This window comes from Oncorhynchus nerka, linkage group LG23 (genome assembly GCF_034236695.1).
Source record: "Oncorhynchus nerka isolate Pitt River linkage group LG23, Oner_Uvic_2.0, whole genome shotgun sequence".
Lineage (NCBI taxonomy): Eukaryota > Metazoa > Chordata > Actinopteri > Salmoniformes > Salmonidae > Oncorhynchus > Oncorhynchus nerka.
In genome coordinates, this window is record NC_088418.1 from 2,480,380 (window position 1) to 2,499,087 (window position 18,708).

Genomic DNA, 18,708 nt, shown 5'->3' on the forward strand with positions numbered 1-18,708 from the left:
TAGTATGCCTCAAAAACATAAACAACTTTTCCTTGACTGAATAATTATACTATTTTTCTGTATTTTCGTACGTTCTTACTTTCACCACTTGAGGGCGATCACTTAATTGCTGGGGGTCTGTACTCCCAAAGTTGACTGTTTTCGTGCTTACCAGGCTTCCATTTATTTATTTGCCAGTTAGCTAGCAGTTCTCAGCTCTTAGCAGCCAATGGCTAGCAGTTCTCAGCTGTTAGCAGCCAATGCCTAGCAGTTTCTTGTCATTCCTGAATTATTTAATGTAACAAGTCAAACATTAAACCTTTCAAACAATTCATGGTAATTCATGGTAACAAATCATTTAGACCAGGCTTATCTGAAACAGGTGTTGACTTGCTGAAATGCCATTGCTCGGCTATTAATAGGGACAGGAGGCTATTTGAGACTTGCCGTTTCATTTATATACTGAAACATGTAAAGTGTTGGTCCCATGTTTCATGAGCTGAAATAAAAGATCCCATAAATGTTATGGTGTAGGCAGGCATAAGCTACAAACTACGAACACAATTGAAATTTGTCAATGGCAATTTGAATGCTCAGAGATACCATGACGAGATCCTAAGGCCCATGTTTCAGCATGATAATGAATGCTCAGAGATACCATGACGAGATCCTAAGGCCCATTGTCGTGCCCTTCATCCTCTACCATCACCTCATGTTTCAGCTTGATAATGAATGCTCAGAGATACCATGACGAGATCCTAAGGCCCATTGTCGTACCATTCATCCTCTACCATCACCTCATGTTTCAGCATGATAATGCACGTCCCCATGTCGAGCCATTCATCCTCCTCCATCACCTCCTGTTTCAGCATGATAATGCACGTCCACATGTCGCACGGATCTGTTCACAATTCCTGGAAGCTGAAAGTGGCCCAGTTCTTCCATGGCCTGCATACTCACCAGACATGTCGCCCACTGAGCATGTTTGGGATGCTCTGGATCGATGTGTATGACAGCATGTCCCAGTTCTTCCATGGCCTGCGTACTCACCAGACATGTCGCCCATTGAGCATGTTTGGGATGCTCTGGATCGATGTGTATGACAGCATGTCCCAGTTCTTCCATGGCCTGCGTACTCACCAGACATGTCGCCCATTGAGCATGTTTGGGATGCTCTGGATCGATGTATGACCAGTCCCAGTTCTTCCATGGCCAGTTTCAGACATCGCCCATTGAGCATGTTTGGGATGCTCTGGATCGATGACAGCATGTCCCAGTTCTTCCACATACTCACCAGACAGGCCATTGAGCATGTTTGGGATGCTCTGGATCAACAGCCTGATCAACTCTATGTGAAGGAGATGTGTCGCGCTGCATGAGGATCTGGTCACACCAGATACTGACTGGTTTTCTGATCCACGACCCTTCCTTTTTCTTTTAAGGTATCTGTGACCAACAGATGCATATCTGTATTCCCAGTCATGTGAAATCCATAGATTAGGGCCTAATGAATTTATTTCAATTGACTGATTTCCTAATATGAACTTTAACTCAGTAAAAAAAAAATGAAATTGTTGCGTTTGTTTAACAGAAACCCCCAGGCCACTCTAGAAAGTCTAAAATTGGATAAAAAGTACATATAAATTATAATGGACCTACACTGAGTTTACAAAACATTAGAAATGTCTTCCTAATATTGAGTTGGGTTAGGGTTCAACGGTTTCCTGTGGTTCAAGAATGGATTAGGGTTCAACAATGGGTTAGGGTTCAACCGTTTCCTAGGGGGTTCAAGAATGGATTAGGGTTCAACCGTTTCCTAGGGGGTTCAAGAATGGATTAGGGTTCAACCGTTTCCTAGGTGGTTCAAGAATGGATTAGGGTTCAACCGTTTCCTAGGGGGTTCAAGAATGGATTAGGGTTCAACCGTTTCCTAGGGGTTCAAGAATGGATTAGGGTTCAACCGTTTCCTAGGTGGTTCAAGAATGGATTAGGGTTCAACCGTTTCCTAGGGGGTTCAAGAATGGATTAGGGTTCAACCGTTTCCTAGGGGGTTCAAGAATGGATTAGGGTTCAACCGTTTCCTAGGTGGTTCAAGAATGGATTAGGGTTCAACCGTTTCCTAGGGGGTTCAAGAATGGATTAGGGTTCAACCGTTTCCTAGGGGGTTCAAGAATGGATTAGGGTTCAACCGTTTCCTAGGTGGTTCAAGAATGGATTAGGGTTCAACCGTTTCCTAGGTGGTTCAAGAATGGATTAGGGTTCAACCGTTTCCTAGGTGGTTCAAGAATGGATTAGGGTTCAACCGTTTCCTAGGTGGTTCAAGAATGGATTAGGGTTCAACCGTTTCCTAGGTGGTTCAAGAATGGATTAGGGTTCAACCGTTTCCTGTGGTTCAAGAATGGATTAGGGTTCAACAATGGATTAGGGTTCAACAGTTTCCTGTGGTTCAAGAATGGATTAGGGTTCAACAATGGATTAGGGTTCAACAGTTTCCTGTGTGGTTCAAGAATGGATTAGGGTTCAACCGTTTCCTAGGTGGTTCAATAATGGATTAGGGTTCAACCGTTTCCTAGGTGGTTCAAGAATGGATTAGGGTTCAACCGTTTCCTAGGTGGTTCAAGAATGGATTAGGGTTCAACCGTTTCCTAGGTGGTTCAAGAATGGATTAGGGTTCAACTGTTTCCTAGGGGGTTCAAGAATGGATTAGGGTTCAACCGTTTCCTAGGTGGTTCAAGAATGGATTAGGGTTCAACAATGGATTAGGGTTCAACAGTTTCCTAGGTGGTTCAACAATGGATTAGGGTTCAACAATGGATTAGGGTTCAACAGTTTCCTAGGGGGTTCAAGAATGGATTAGGGTTCAACCGTTTCCTAGGTGGTTCAAGAATGGATTAGGGTTCAACAATGGATTAGGGTTCAACAATGGATTAGGGTTCAACAATGGATTAGGGTTCAACAATGGATTAGGGTTCAACAGTTTCCTGTGGTTCAACAATGGATTAGGGTTCAACAGTTTCCTGTGGTTCAAGAATGGATTAGGGTTCAACAATGGATTAGGGTTCAACAGTTTCCTAGGGGGTTCAAGAATGGATTAGGGTTCAACAATGGATTAGGGTTCACCAATGGATTAGGGTTCAACAGTTTCCTAGGGGGTTCAAGAATGGATTAGGGGGTTCAAGAATGGATTAGGGTTCAACAGTTTCCTAGGTGGTTCAAGAATGGATTAGGGTTCAACCGTTTCCTGTGGTTCAAGAATGGTCCACCACTCAAAGGACATCCAGCCAACTGGACACAACTGTGGGAAGCATTAGTCAACATGGGCCAGTATCGCTGGACACAACTGTGGGAAGCATTAGTCAACATGGGCCAGTATCCCTGTGGAACGACACCTTGCAGAGTCCCTGTGGAACGCTCCAAAGAATAGAGGCTGTGTTCCTCAGAACAGGTGTTCCTAATTTACCCTAACCCTGTAACATCTCTGACCTATAACATCTCTGCCCTTACCCTAACCCTATAACATCTCCGCCCTTACCCTAACCCTATAACATCTCTGACCTTACCCTATAACATCTCTGACCTTACCCTATAACATCTCTGACCTTACCCTAACCCTATAACATCTCTGACCTTACCCTAACCCTATAACATCTCTGACCTTACCATATAACATCTCTGACCTTACCCTAACCCTATAACATCTCTGACCTTACCCTACCCTATAACATATCTGACCTTACCCTATAACATCTCTGACCTTACCCTAACCCTATAACATCTCTGACCTTACCCTAACCCTATAACATCTCTGACCTAACCCTATAACATCTCTGACCTTACCCTAACCCTATAACATCTCTGACCTTACCCTAACCCTATAACATCTCTGACCTTACCCTACCCTATAACATATCTGACCTTACCCTATAACATCTCTGACCTTACCCTATAACATCTCTGACCTTACCCTATAACATCTCTGACCTTACCCTAACCCTATAACATCTCTGACCTTACCCTATAACATCTCTGACCTTACCCTAACCCTATAACATCTCTGACCTTACCCTAACCCTATAACATATCTGACCTTACCCTATAACATCTCTGACCTTACCCTAACCCTATAACATCTCTGACCTTACCCTAACCCTATAACATCTCTGACCTTACCCTAACCCTATAACATCTCTGACCTTACCCTAACCCTATAACACCTCTGACCTTACCCTAACCCTATAACACCTCTGACCTTACCCTAACCCTATAACATCTCTGACCTTACCCTAACCCTATAACATCTCTGACCTTACCCTAACCCTATAACATCTCTGACCTTACCCTAACCCTATAACATCTCTGACCTTACCCTATAACATCTCTGCCCTAACCCTATAACATCTCTGACCTTACCCTATAACATCTCTGACCTAACCCTATAACATCTCTGACCTTACCCTATAACATCTCTGACCTTACCCTAACCCTATAACATCTCTGACCTTACCCTACCCTATAACATCTCTGACCTTACCCTAACCCTATAACATCTCTGACCTTACCCTATAACATCTCTGACCTTACCCTATAACATCTCTGACCTTACCCTAACCCTATAACATCTCTGACCTTACCCTACCCTATAACATCTCTGACCTTACCCTAACCCTATAACATCTCTGACCTTACCCTAACCCTATAACATCTCTGACCTTACCCTAACCCTATAACATCTCTGACCTTACCCTATAACATCTCTGCCCTAACCCTATAACATCTCTGACCTTACCCTATAACATCTCTGACCTAACCCTATAACATCTCTGACCTTACCCTACCCTATAATATCTCTGACCTTACCCTACCCTATAACATCTCTGACCTTACCCTACCCTATAACATCTCTGACCTTACCCTAACCCTATAACATCTCTGACCTTACCCTACCCTATAACATCTCTGACCTAACCCTATAACATCTCTGACCTTACCCTATAACATCTCTGACCTAACCCTAACCCTATAACATCTCTGATCGTTTCATCTCACAGGTCCCAGCCCTGTCCTGTTTCATCTCAGTCTCATTCATGTCCTGTTTCATCTCAGTCTCATTCATGCCCTGTTTCATCTCAGTCTCATTCATGCCCTGTTTCATCTGTCTCATTCATGTCCTGTTTCATCTGTCTCATTCATGTCCTGTTTCATCTCAGTCTCATTCATGTCCTGTTTCATCTCACAGGAACAGCTGAAATACGAGGCGGACGAGAAGAGCAGTAAACTGGCCTGGGAGAAGAAAATTTCCAACACACAGAAAAGGTGAAGCATGATTGGTTCATTAGACTCCAGAGCCGTGTCTTACCACCAGTCAAATCCTTACTTTCCCCATACTTGTTCCCTCCATTTCTCTCAAAGCTCATTGGAGGAGGAGGTCAGAGGGAGGGACATTGGAATAGATCCTCAGCTCTGATGTACTTTGAGAGGAATTCAGAAACCAAGAACAGAGGCAAGGATTCTAGCTGACAATGTTTTAAACCAACGTATTGTCCGTCTCTCTCCTTTCTCCAGTCTGATCCAGCGTCTGGACGGCAAGTCCAAGGACATCTCTAAGATCGCAGCCGACATCACCCAGAATGTGTCTCTGAGACAGGGTATGGAGAGGAAGAAGGTGATCCAGCACATCAGAGGACTCTACAAGATAGACCTCAGCGCTTCAAGACACTGGCAGGAACTGGTGCAGCAACTCACACACGACCGGTGAGTACTGGGGGGGGAGTCACACTGAACAACTCACACAGGACTGGTGAGTACTGGGGAGGGGTACTGGGGGGGGGGGTTACACTGAACAACTCACACAGGACTGGTGAGTACTGGGGAGGGGGGGTTACACTGAACAACTCACACAGGACTGGTGAGTACTGGGGGGAGTCACACTGAACAACTCACACAGGACTGGTGAGTACCGGGAGGGGGTTACACTGAACAACTCACACAGGACTGGTGAGTACTGGGGGAGTTACACAGGACTGGTGAGTACTGGGGAGGGGGGTTACACTGAACAACTCACACAGGACTGGTGAGGGGGTTACACTGAACAACTCACACAGGACTGGTGAGTACTGGGGAGGGGAGGTTACACTGAACAACTCACACAGGACTGGTGAGTACTGGGGAGGGGGGGGGTTTACACTGAACAACTCACAGAGTACTGGGGGGGGTTACACTGAACAACTCACAGAGTACTGGGGGGGGGTTACACTGAACAACTCACACAGGACTGGTGAGTACTGGGAGTCTCCCACATAGAGTTAAACACAGCAATATCCATTATTCCCCTTTGATGCTGAATAGAGAAGATTAAGAACCAACACAATTCTTCCTATCCGTCTCGGAAGACCATAAAAAAAATGACTATCATGTAACAATATGGTATGAATGACTAATAATAATGTTGGGAACCAGTTTATAATGTTGGTAACCAGTTTATAATGTTGGTAACCAGTTTATAATGTTGGGAACCAGTTTATAATGTTGGTAACCAGTTTATAATGTTGGTAACCAGTTTATAATGTTGGGAACCAGTTTATAATGTTGGTAACCAGTTTATAATGTTGGTAACCAGTTTATAATGTTGGTAATCAGTTTATAATGTTGGTAACCAGTTTATAATGTTGGGAACCAGTTTATAATGTTGGGAACCAGTTTATAATATAATGACTTGTTTACTGTTCTAATAATGTTGGGAACCAGTTTATAATGTTGGTAACCAGTTTATAATGTTGGTAACCAGTTTATAATATGACTTGTTTACTGTTCTAATAATGTTGTTAACCAGTTTATAATGTTGGTAACCAGTTTATAATGTTGGTAACCAGTTTATAATGTTGGGAACCAGTTTATAATGTTGGTAACCTGTTGCTTCTACCCGGGACGCTTGCGTCCCAACTAGAGCTCTGGAAATGCAAATGCGCTACGCTAAATGCTAATAGTATTAGTTAAAACTCAAAAGTTCATTAAAATACACATGCAGGGTATCGAATTAAAGCTACACTCGTTGTAGAATCCAGGCAACAAGTCAGATTTTAAAATGCTTTTTTTGAAAGCATGAGAAGCTATTATCTGATAGCATGCAACACCCCAAAAGACCCACAGGGGACGTAAACAAAATAATTAGCATTTGGCGTTACACAAACCGCACAATAAAATAGAAAACATTCATTACCTTTCACCATCTTCTTTGTTGGCACTCCTAGATGTCCCATAAACACTATTTGGGTCTTTATTTCGATTAAATCGGTCCATATAAAGCCTAGATATCGTTATATGTAGACTGTGTGATAAACGAAAAAAACATCGTTTCAAAACGTAACGTCATTTTTTAAAATTCAAAAAAGTCGACGATAAACTTTCACAAAACACTTGAAATACGTTTGTAATGCAACTTTAGGTATTAGTAAACGTTAACAAGCGATAAAATTCATCAGAGGCGATGTAAAGATCATTAGCTGTCCGTCTGGAAAAATGTCCGCTAGAAACTCAACGAAAATATCCGGTCCTAGACCGGAGGAGATACTGTGTCCTGTATGTGTTTGACCAAGAAAAACTCGAAGGGAAATGACAAGACTCTAGACACCCTGTGGAAGCTGTAGGTACTGCAACCTCGGTCAATTAATTGTGGTTCACGTTTATCAATGGGTTCAAGTAGCGCATGGATATATTTTCCCCATTTTCAGTGATCAGTTTTTCCTGTGCTTTTCGATGTAAATGCCGTTCTGGTAAAGCCACAGCAGTGATTTAACCAGTTTTTAAACGTCTGAGTGTTTTCTATCCACACAGACTAAGCAAATGCATATACTATATTCCTGGCATGGAGCAGGGCGCTGAAATGTTGCGCGATTTTTAACAGAATGTTCAAAAAAGTAGAGGGTCGACTGAAGAGGTTAAGGGAACCAGTTTATAATATAATGACTTGTTTACTGTTCTAATAATGTTGGGAACCAGTTTATAATGTTGGTAACCAGTTTATAATGTTGGTAACCAGTTTATAATGTTGGGAACCAGTTTATAATGTTGGTAACCAGTTTATAATGTTGGGAACCAGTTTATAATATAATGACTTGTTTACTGTTCTAATAATGTTGTTAACCAGTTTATAATGTTGGTAACCAGTTTATAATGTTGGTAACCAGTTTATAATGTTGGTAACCAGTTTATAATGTTGGGAACCAGTTTATAATGTTGGTAACCAGTTTATAATGTTGGTAACCAGTTTATAATGTTGGTAACCAGTTTATAATGTTGGGAACCAGTTTATAATGTTGGGAACCAGTTTATAATGTTGGTAACCAGTTTATAATGTTGGTAATCAGTTTATAATGTTGGTAACCAGTTTATAATGTTGGGAACCAGTTTATAATGTTGGGAACCAGTTTATAATATAATGACTTGTTTACTGTTCTAATAATGTTGGGAACCAGTTTATAATGTTGGTAACCAGTTTATAATGTTGGTAACCAGTTTATAATATGACTTGTTTACTGTTCTAATAATGTTGTTAACCAGTTTATAATGTTGGTAACCAGTTTATAATGTTGGTAACCAGTTTATAATGTTGGGAACCAGTTTATAATGTTGGTAACCTGTTGCTTCTACCCGGGACGCTTGCGTCCCAACTAGAGCTCTGGAAATGCAAATGCGCTACGCTAAATGCTAATAGTATTAGTTAAAACTCAAAAGTTCATTAAAATACACATGCAGGGTATCGAATTAAAGCTACACTCGTTGTGAATCCAGGCAACAAGTCAGATTTTTAAAATGCTTTTTGGCTTAAAGCATGAGAAGCTATTATCTGATAGCATGCAACACCCCAAAAGACCCACAGGGGACGTAAACAAAATAATTAGCATTTCGGGGTTACACAAACCGCACAATAAAATAGAAAACATTCATTACCTTTCACCATCTTCTTTGTTGGCACTCCTAGATGTCCCATAAACACTATTTGGGTCTTTATTTCGATTAAATCGGTCCATATAAAGCCTAGATATCGTTATATGTAGACTGTGTGATAAACGAAAAAACATTGTTTCAAAACGTAACGTCATTTTTAAAATTCAAAAAGTCACGATAAACTTTCACAAAACAGAAATACGTTTGTAATGCAACTTTAGGTATTAGTAAACGTTAATAAGCGATAAAATTCATCAGGAGGCGATGTAAAGATCATTAGCTGTCCGTCTGGAAAAATGTCCGGCTAGAAACTCTCGAAAATATCCGGTCCTAGACCGGAGGAGATACTGGTGTCCTGTATGTGTTTGACCAAGAAAAAACTCGAAGGGAAATGACAAGACTCTAGACACCCTGTGGAAGCTGTAGGTACTGCAACCTCGGTCAATTAATTGTGGTTCACGTTTATCAATGGGTTCAAGTAGCGCATGGATATATTTTCCCATTTTCAGTGATCAGTTTTTCCTGTGCTTTTCGATGTAAATGCCGTTCTGGTAAAGCCACAGCAGTGATTTAACCAGTTTTTTAAACGTCTGAGTGTTTTCTATCCACACAGACTAAGCAAATGCATATACTATATTCCTGGCATGAGTAGCAGGGCGCTGAAATGTTGCGCGATTTTTAACAGAATGTTCAAAAAAGTAGAGGGTCGACTGAAGAGGTTAAGGGAACCAATTTATAATATAATGACTTGTTTACTGTTCTAATAATGTTGGGAACCAGTTTATAATGTTGGTAACCAGTTTATAATGTTGGTAACCAGTTTATAATGTTGGGAACCAGTTTATAATGTTGGTAACCAGTTTATAATGTTGGGAACCAGTTTATAATATAATGACTTGTTTACTGTTCTAATAATGTTGTTAACCAGTTTATAATGTTGGTAACCAGTTTATAATGTTGGTAACCAGTTTATAATGTTGGGAACCAGTTTATAATGTTGGTAACCAGTTTATAATGTTGGTAACCAGTTTATAATGTTGGGAACCAGTTTATAATGTTGGGAACCAGTTTATAATGTTGGTAACCAGTTTATAATGTTGGTAATCAGTTTATAATGTTGGTAACCAGTTTATAATGTTGGGAACCAGTTTATAATGTTGGGAACCAGTTTATAATATAATGACTTGTTTACTGTTCTAATAATGTTGGGAACCAGTTTATAATGTTGGTAACCAGTTTATAATGTTGGTAACCAGTTTATAATATGACTTGTTTACTGTTCTAATAATGTTGTTAACCAGTTTATAATGTTGGTAACCAGTTTATAATGTTGGTAACCAGTTTATAATGTTGGGAACCAGTTTATAATGTTGGTAACCTGTTGCTTCTACCCGGGACGCTTGCGTCCCAACTAGAGCTCTGGAAATGCAAATGCGCTACGCTAAATGCTAATAGTATTAGTTAAAACTCAAAAGTTCATTAAAATACACATGCAGGGTATCGAATTAAAGCTACACTCGTTGTGAATCCAGGCAACAAGTCAGATTTTTAAAATGCTTTTTGGCGAAAGCATGAGAAGCTATTATCTGATAGCATGCAACACCCCAAAAGACCCACAGGGGACGTAAACAAAATAATTAGCATTTCGGCGTTACACAAACCGCACAATAAAATAGAAAACATTCATTACCTTTCACCATCTTCTTTGTTGGCACTCCTAGATGTCCCATAAACACTATTTGGGTCTTTATTTCGATTAAATCGGTCCATATAAAGCCTAGATATCGTTATATGTAGACTGTGTGATAAACGAAAAAAACATTGTTTCAAAACGTAACGTCATTTTTTAAAATTCAAAAAGTCGACGATAAACTTTCACAAAACACTTCGAAATACGTTTGTAATGCAACTTTAGGTATTAGTAAACGTTAATAAGCGATAAAATTCATCAGGAGGCGATGTAAAGATCATTAGCTGTCCGTCTGGAAAAATGTCCGGCTAGAAACTCAACGAAAATATCCGGTCCTAGACCGGAGGAGATACGGTGTCCTGTATGTGTTTGACCAAGAAAAAACTCGAAGGGAAATGACAAGACTCTAGACACCCTGTGGAAGCTGTAGGTACTGCAACCTCGGTCAATTAATTGTGGTTCACGTTTATCAATGGGTTCAAGTAGCGCATGGATATATTTTCCCCATTTTCAGTGATCAGTTTTTCCTGTGCTTTTCGATGTAAATGCCGTTCTGGTAAAGCCACAGCAGTGATTTAACCAGTTTTTTAAACGTCTGAGTGTTTTCTATCCACACAGACTAAGCAAATGCATATACTATATTCCTGGCATGAGTAGCAGGGCGCTGAAATGTTGCGCGATTTTTAACAGAATGTTCAAAAAAGTAGAGGGTCGACTGAAGAGGTTAAGGGAACCAGTTTATAATATAATGACTTGTTTACTGTTCTAATAATGTTGGGAACCAGTTTATAATGTTGGTAACCAGTTTATAATGTTGGTAACCAGTTTATAATGTTGGGAACCAGTTTATAATGTTGGTAACCAGTTTATAATGTTGGGAACCAGTTTATAATATAATGACTTGTTTACTGTTCTAATAATGTTGGGAACCAGTTTATAATGTTGGTAACCAGTTTATAATGTTGGGAACCAGTTTATAATGTTGGTAACCAGTTTATAATGTTGGGAACCAGTTTATAATGTTGGTAACCAGTTTATAATATAATGACTTGTTTACTGTTCTAATAATGTTGGTAACCAGTTTATAATGTTGGTAACCAGTTTATAATGTTGGTAATCAGTTTATAATATTGGTAACCAGTTTATAATATAATGACTTGTTTACTGTTCTAATAATGTTGGTAACTAGTTTATAATGTTGGTAACTAGTTTATAATGTTGGTAACTGGTTTATAATGTTGGTAACCAGTTTATAATGTTGGTAACCAGTTTATAATGTTGGGAACCAGTTTATAAAGTTGGGAACCAGTTTATAATGTTGGTAACCAGTTTATAATGTTGGTAACCAGTTTATAATGTTGGGAACCAGTTTATAATGTTGGGAACCAGTTTATAATGTTGGTAACCAGTTTATAATGTTGGGAACCAGTTTATAATATAATTACTTGTTTACTGTTCTAATATTGTTGGTAACTAGTTTATAATGTTGGTAACTGGTTTATAATGTTGGGAACCAGTTTATAAAGTTGGGAACCAGTTTATAATGTTGGGAACCAGTTTATAATTGAATGACTTGTTTACTGTTCTAATAATGTTGGTAACCAGTTTATAATGTTGGTAACCAGTTTATAATGTTGGTAACCAGTTTATAATGTTGGTAACCAGTTTATAATATAATGACTTGTTTACTGTTCTTATAATGTTGGTAACCAGTTTATAATGTTGGTAACCAGTTTATAATGTTGGTAACCAGTTTATAATGTTGGTAACCAGTTTATAATATAATGACTTGTTTACTGTTCTAATAATGTTGGTAACCAGTTTATAATGTTGGTAACCAGTTTATAATGTTGGTAACCAGTTTATAATATAATGACTTGTTTACTGTTCTAATAATGTTGGGAACCAGTTTATAATGTTGGGAACCAGTTTATAATGTTGGTAACCAGTTTATAATGTTGGTAACCAGTTTATAATATGACTTGTTTACTGTTCTAATAATGTTGGTAACTAGTTTATAATGTTGGTAACCAGTTTATAATGTTGGTAACCAGTTTATAATATAATGACTTGTTTACTGTTCTAATATTGTTGGTAACCGGTTTATAATGTTGGTAACCGGTTTATAATGTTGGTAACCAGTTTATAATGTTGGTAACCAGTTTATAATGTTGGGAACCAGTTTATAATGTTGGGAACCAGTTTATAAAGTTGGGAACCAGTTTATAATGTTGGTAACCAGTTTATAATGTTGGTAACCAGTTTATAATGTTGGGAACCAGTTTATAATGTTGGTAACCAGTTTATAATGTTGGTAACCAGTTTATAATGTTGGGAACCAGTTTATAATGTTGGTAACCAGTTTATAATGTTGGTAACCAGTTTATAATATAATGACTTGTTTACTGTTGTAATAATGTTGGTAACCAGTTTATAATGTTGGTAACCAGTTTATAATTTTGGTAACCAGTTTATAATATAATGACTTGTTTACTGTTCTAATAATGTTGGTAACCAGTTTATAATGTTGGTAACTGGTTTATAATGTTGGTAACCAGTTTATAATGTTGTTAACCAGTTTATAATGTTGGTAACCAGTTTATAATGTTGGTAACCAGTTTATAATGTTGGTAACCAGTTTATAATATATGTATGACCAGACTTGTTGCTAATTCTATTTCCTGTGTATTTCAGTGCTGTGTGGTATGACCAGACGTCGTACCCGACCTCCTGGCAGCTGGACCCTACAGAGGGTCCCAACAGGGAGAGAAGACGGCTGCAGAGGTGTTACCTCACCATCCCCAACAAGTACCTGCTCAAAGACCGACGCAAGCCATACGGTACTGTGACCCCAACCCTCACCCATAACCCCTAACCCCTAACCCTCACCCCTCACCCATAACCCCTAACCCTAACCCCTAACCCTCACCCCTAACCCTCACCCATAACCCCTAACCCTCACCCATAACCCTTAACCCTCACCCATAACCCCTAACACTCACCCATAACCCCTAACCCTCACCCATAACCCCTCACCCATAACCCCTCACCCATAACCCCTAACCCTCACCCATAACCCCTCACCCCTAACCCTCACCCATAACCCCTAACCCTCACCCATAACCCCTCACCATCCCCAACAAGTACCTGCTCAAAGACCGACACAAGCCATACGGTACTGTGACCCCAACCCTCACCCATAACCCCTAACCCTCACCCATAACCCTCACCCATAACCCCTAACCCTCACCCATAACCCTCACCCATAACCCTAACCCTAACCCTCACCCATAACCCCTCACCCATAACCCCTCACCATCCCCAACAAGTACCTGCTCAAAGACCGACACAAGCCAGACATACATTTTAAAATATAATAAGTCTGATCTTCAGCACCACTAGGGATGACATCCTAACAGCTGCAAAAAAGAGCTTTTCATGTTTTCCTTCATTTTCACTTTTGAGAGCACTATCTGGAAACCCGCTATGAATCCTGTCTGCCTGACCCCGTCTGCCTGACCCCGTCTGCCTGACCCCGTCTGCCTGACCCCGTCTGCCTGACCCCGTCTGCCTGACCCCGTCTGCCTGACCCAGTCTGTCTGCCTCCGTCTGCCTGACCCCGTCTGCCTGACCCCGTCTGCCTGACCCCGTCTGCCTGACCCCGTCTGCCTGCCTGACCCCGTCTGCCTGCCTGACCCCGTCTGTCTGCCTGACCCCGTCTGTCTGCCTGACCCCGTCTGCCTGCCTGACCCCGTCTGCCTGCCTGACCCCGTCTGCCTGCCTGACCCCGTCTGCCTGCCTGACCCCGTCTGCCTGACCCCGTCTGCCTGACCCCGTCTGCCTGACCCCGCCTGCCTGACCCCGCCTGCCTGACCCCGTCTGCCTGACCCCGCCTGCCTGACCCCGTCTGCCTGACCCCGTCTGCCTGACCGTCTGACCGACCCCGTCTGCCTGACCGTCTGTCTATCTGCCTGTCTGACCCTGCCTGTCTGACCCTGTCTGACCCTGCCTGTCTGACCTTCTCTGTCTGTCTGACCTTTCAGACCCAGCAGCGCGGGCTCCACTGTCCTTCCTGTTTGAGGATAAGACCCACTCCTCCTTCTCCTCCACGGTGAAAGACAAGGCCACCAGCGAACCAATCAGATTCACCAGGCGCTGCATCAGTGTTGCTCCCTCTAGAGAGACCTCTGGGGAGCTGCTGCTGGGTAAGGGACCACACACACACACCACCTCCTAGCTTTATTGTCCAGTGACTTTGTTCTGGACAAGGTCCCATTCAGGCTGCCTAAGGCTCTATTTCCTGATGTGTACTCTTACTCACACAGTGACCTTTTGACCCCTCACAGGGAAGTCTGGGATGTACTTTGTGGAGGATAACGCAGCTGACGCCCATGACAACCAGGTAACCCTCTCTCTACACCTGCACATTTAGAACAGAGATAGTGATGTTGTTGCTCACTGTGTGTGTTTTGACAGAGTGTCCACGGGGAGACGGAGGCAGCGTCATTCTCCTGGACCTATGAGGAGATTAAGGAGGTCCATAAGAGGTGGTGGCAGCTCAGAGACAACGCTGTAGAGATCTTCCTCACCAACGGACGGACTCTCCTGCTAGCCTTCCACACCACCAAGGTAGGGTGGACTAAAGAGCACAGGGTCTCCTACCCTTCCACACCACCAAGGTAGGGTGGACTAAAGAGCACATGGTCTCCTGCTAGCCTTCCACACCAGGGTAGGGTGGACTAAAGAGCACATGGTCTCCTGCTAGCCTTCCACACCAGGGTAGGGTGGACTAAAGAGCACAGGGTCTCCTGCTAGCCTTCCACACCACCAAGGTAGGGTAGACTAAAGAGCACAGGGTCTCCTGCTAGCCTTCCACACCACCAAGGTAGGGTGGACTAAAGAGCACAGGGTCTCCTGCTAGCCTTCCACACCACCAAGGTAGGGTGGACTAAAGAGCACAGGGTCTCCTGCTAGCCTTCCACCACCAAGGTAGGGTAGACTAAAGAGCACAGGGTCTCCTGCTAGCCTTCCACACCACCAAGGTAGGGTAGACTAAAGAGCACATGGTCTCCTGCTAGCCTTCCACACCAGGGTTGATAGTTCAGCATCTCCCCATCTTTTCTAGGTGTGTCTTTGTTCTTTATTTCCACTGAACACAAATATAAAAACGCAACAGGTAAAGTGTTGGTCTCATGTTTCATGAGTTGGAATAAAAGATCCCAGAAATGTTCCATATGTACAAAAAGCTTGTTTCTCTAAAATGTTGTGCACAAATGTGTTTACATCCCTGTTTAGTGAGCATTTCTCCTTTGTCAAGATAATCCATCAGCCTGACAGGTGTGGCATATCAAGAAGCTGATTAAACAGCATGATCATTACACAGGTTCACCTTGTGCTGGGGACAATAAAAGGCCACTCTAAAATGTGCAATTTTGTCACAAACAATACCACAGATGTCTCAAGTTGAGGGAGAATACAATTGGCATGCTGACTGCAGGAATGTCCATCAGAGCTGTTGCCAGATAATTTAATGTTCATTTCTCTACCATAAGCCGCCTCCGTCGTTTTAGAGAATTTGGCAATACGTCGAACCGGCCTCGTGTGGGCGAGCGATTTGCTGACGTCAATGTTGTGAACAGAGTGCCCCGTGGTGGGGTTATGGTATGGGCAGGCATAAGCTACGTGCAATGAACACAATTGCATTTTACCGATGGCGATTTGAATGCATAAAAATACAGTGACGAGATCCTGAGGCCCATTTTTTGTTTATGGTTTCTGTACAATAGATGTACAGTTGAAGTCCAGAAGTTTACTCACCTCTTTAAGGAATACCTAGGATAGGATAAAGTAATCCTTCTCCCCCCCCCCCTTAAAAGACCTAGATGCACTATTGTAAAGTGGCTGTTCCACTGGATGTCATAAGGTGAAAGCACCAATTTGTAAGTCGCTCTGGATAAGAGCGTCTGCTAAATGACTTAAATGTCTTAAATGTACATACACGTAGGTTGGAGTCATTAAAACTTGTTTTTCAACCACTCCACACATTTCTTGTTAACAAACTATAGTTTTGGCAAGTCGGTTAGGACATCTACTTTGTGCATGACACAAGTAATTTTTCCATCAATTGTTTAGACAGATTATTTCACTTATAATTCACTGTATCACAATTCCAGTGGGTCAGAAGTTTACATTCACTAAGTTGACTGGGCCTTTAAACAGCTTGGAAAATTCCAGAAAATGATGTCATGGCTTTAGAAGCTTCTGATAGGCTAATTGACACAATTTGAGTCAATTGGAGGTGTACCTGTGGATGTATTTCAAGGCCTACCTTCAAACTCAGTGCCTCTTTGCTTGACATGGGACAAGCAAAAGAAATCAGTCAAGACCTCAAAAAAAAAATTGTAGACCTCCACAAGTCTGGTTCATCCTTGGGAGCAATTTCCAAATGCCTGAAGGTTCCACATTCATCTGTACAAACAATAGTACGCAAGTATAAACACCACAGGACCACGCAGCCATCATACCGCTCAGGAAGGAGACACGTTCTGTCTCCTAGAGATGAATGTACTTTGGTGCGAAAAGTGCAAATCAATCCCAGAACATCAACAAAGGACCTTGTGAAGATGCTGGAGGAAACAGGTACAAAAGTATCTATATCCACAGTAAAACGAGTCCAATATCGACATAACCTGAAAGGCCGCTCACCAAGGAAGAAGCCACTGCTCCAAAACCGCCATAAAAAAGCCAGACTACGGTTTGCAACTGCACATGGGGACAAAGATCGTACTTTTTGGAGAAATGTCCTCTGGTCTGATGAAACAAAAATATAACTGTTTGGCCATAATGTGACCATCGTTATGTTTGGAGGAAAAAGGGGGAGTCTTGTAAGCCGAAGACACCATCCCAACCATGAAGCATCATGTTGTGGGGTGCTTTGCTGCAGGAGGGACTGGTGCACTTCAAAAAGTAGATGGCATCATGAGGAAAGAAAATTATGTGGATATATTGAAGCAACATCTCAAGACATCAGTCAGGAAGTTTAAGCTTGGTCGCAAATGGGTCTTCCAAATGGACAATGACCCCAAGCATACTTCCAAAGTTGTGGCAAAATGGCTTAAGGACAACAAAGTCAAGGTATTGGAGTGGCCATCACAAAGCCCTCACCTCAATCCTATAGAACATTTGTGGGCAGATCTGAAAAAGCGTGTGCGAGCAAGGAGGCCTACAAACCTGACTCAGTTACACCAGCTTGTGGAAGGCTACCCAAAACGTTTGACCCAAGTTAGACAATTTAAAGGCAATGCTACCAAATACTAATTGCGTGTATGTAAACTTATGACCCACTGGGAATGTGATGAAATAAATCCTTCTCTCTACTATTATTCTGACATTTCACATTCTTAAAATAAAGTGGTGATCCTAACTGACTTAAGACCGGGAACTTTTACTAGGATTAAATGTCAGGAATTGTGAAAAACTGAGTTGAAATATTTGGTGAAGGTGAATGTAAACTTCCAACTTCAACTGTTTTCCCAGTCATGTTCTAATCCATAAATAAATCCATGAATTTATTTAGTTTGACTGATTTCTTTATGAAATGTAACTCGGTAAATTTAATTAAATTGATGCATGTTGCATTTATGTTTTTGTTCAGTATGTAATATCCTGGCTAGCATTTTGTAGCATGTAGCAATGCTAGTGGAAAGTGATTGTATCAGCTAGCATAACATAACACAATACTGAGCTGCAGCTAGCTAAAAAGTGATGGCTTAAGTATTTCACATGCAATAAAACTAGATTTTACATTTCCGTAGTTCCGTGATGACGTGTACCACAACATCCTGACCTCCGACCTCCCCAACCTCCTGGAGTATGGTAACATCACGGCGTTAACACACCTGTGGGGCTCGGGGCAGATCAGTAACTTTGAGTACTTGACACACCTCAACAAACACTCTGGGCGGAGCTTCAACGACCTGATGCAGTACCCCGTCTTCCCCTTCATACTGAAGGACTACATCTCAGAGACACTGGACCTGGGGGACAGCTCCATCTACAGGTCAGTTGTAGTACTAACACGGTTAGCTACGGGTCAG

At 41.7% G+C, this 18,708-nt stretch overlaps 1 protein-coding gene across 1 annotated transcript in view; it reads left to right on the plus strand.

Moving 5' to 3' along the window:
• Positions 1-18,708, plus strand: part of lyst (lysosomal trafficking regulator) — a 280,835-nt gene that overhangs the window by 210,471 nt on the left and 51,656 nt on the right. The window contains 7 exon segments of the mRNA XM_065008440.1: positions 5,216-5,292; positions 5,542-5,730; positions 13,307-13,452; positions 14,656-14,817; positions 14,959-15,014; positions 15,089-15,241; positions 18,427-18,671. Of these exon segments, the coding sequence (XP_064864512.1) occupies positions 5,216-5,292; positions 5,542-5,730; positions 13,307-13,452; positions 14,656-14,817; positions 14,959-15,014; positions 15,089-15,241; positions 18,427-18,671 (1,028 nt within the window).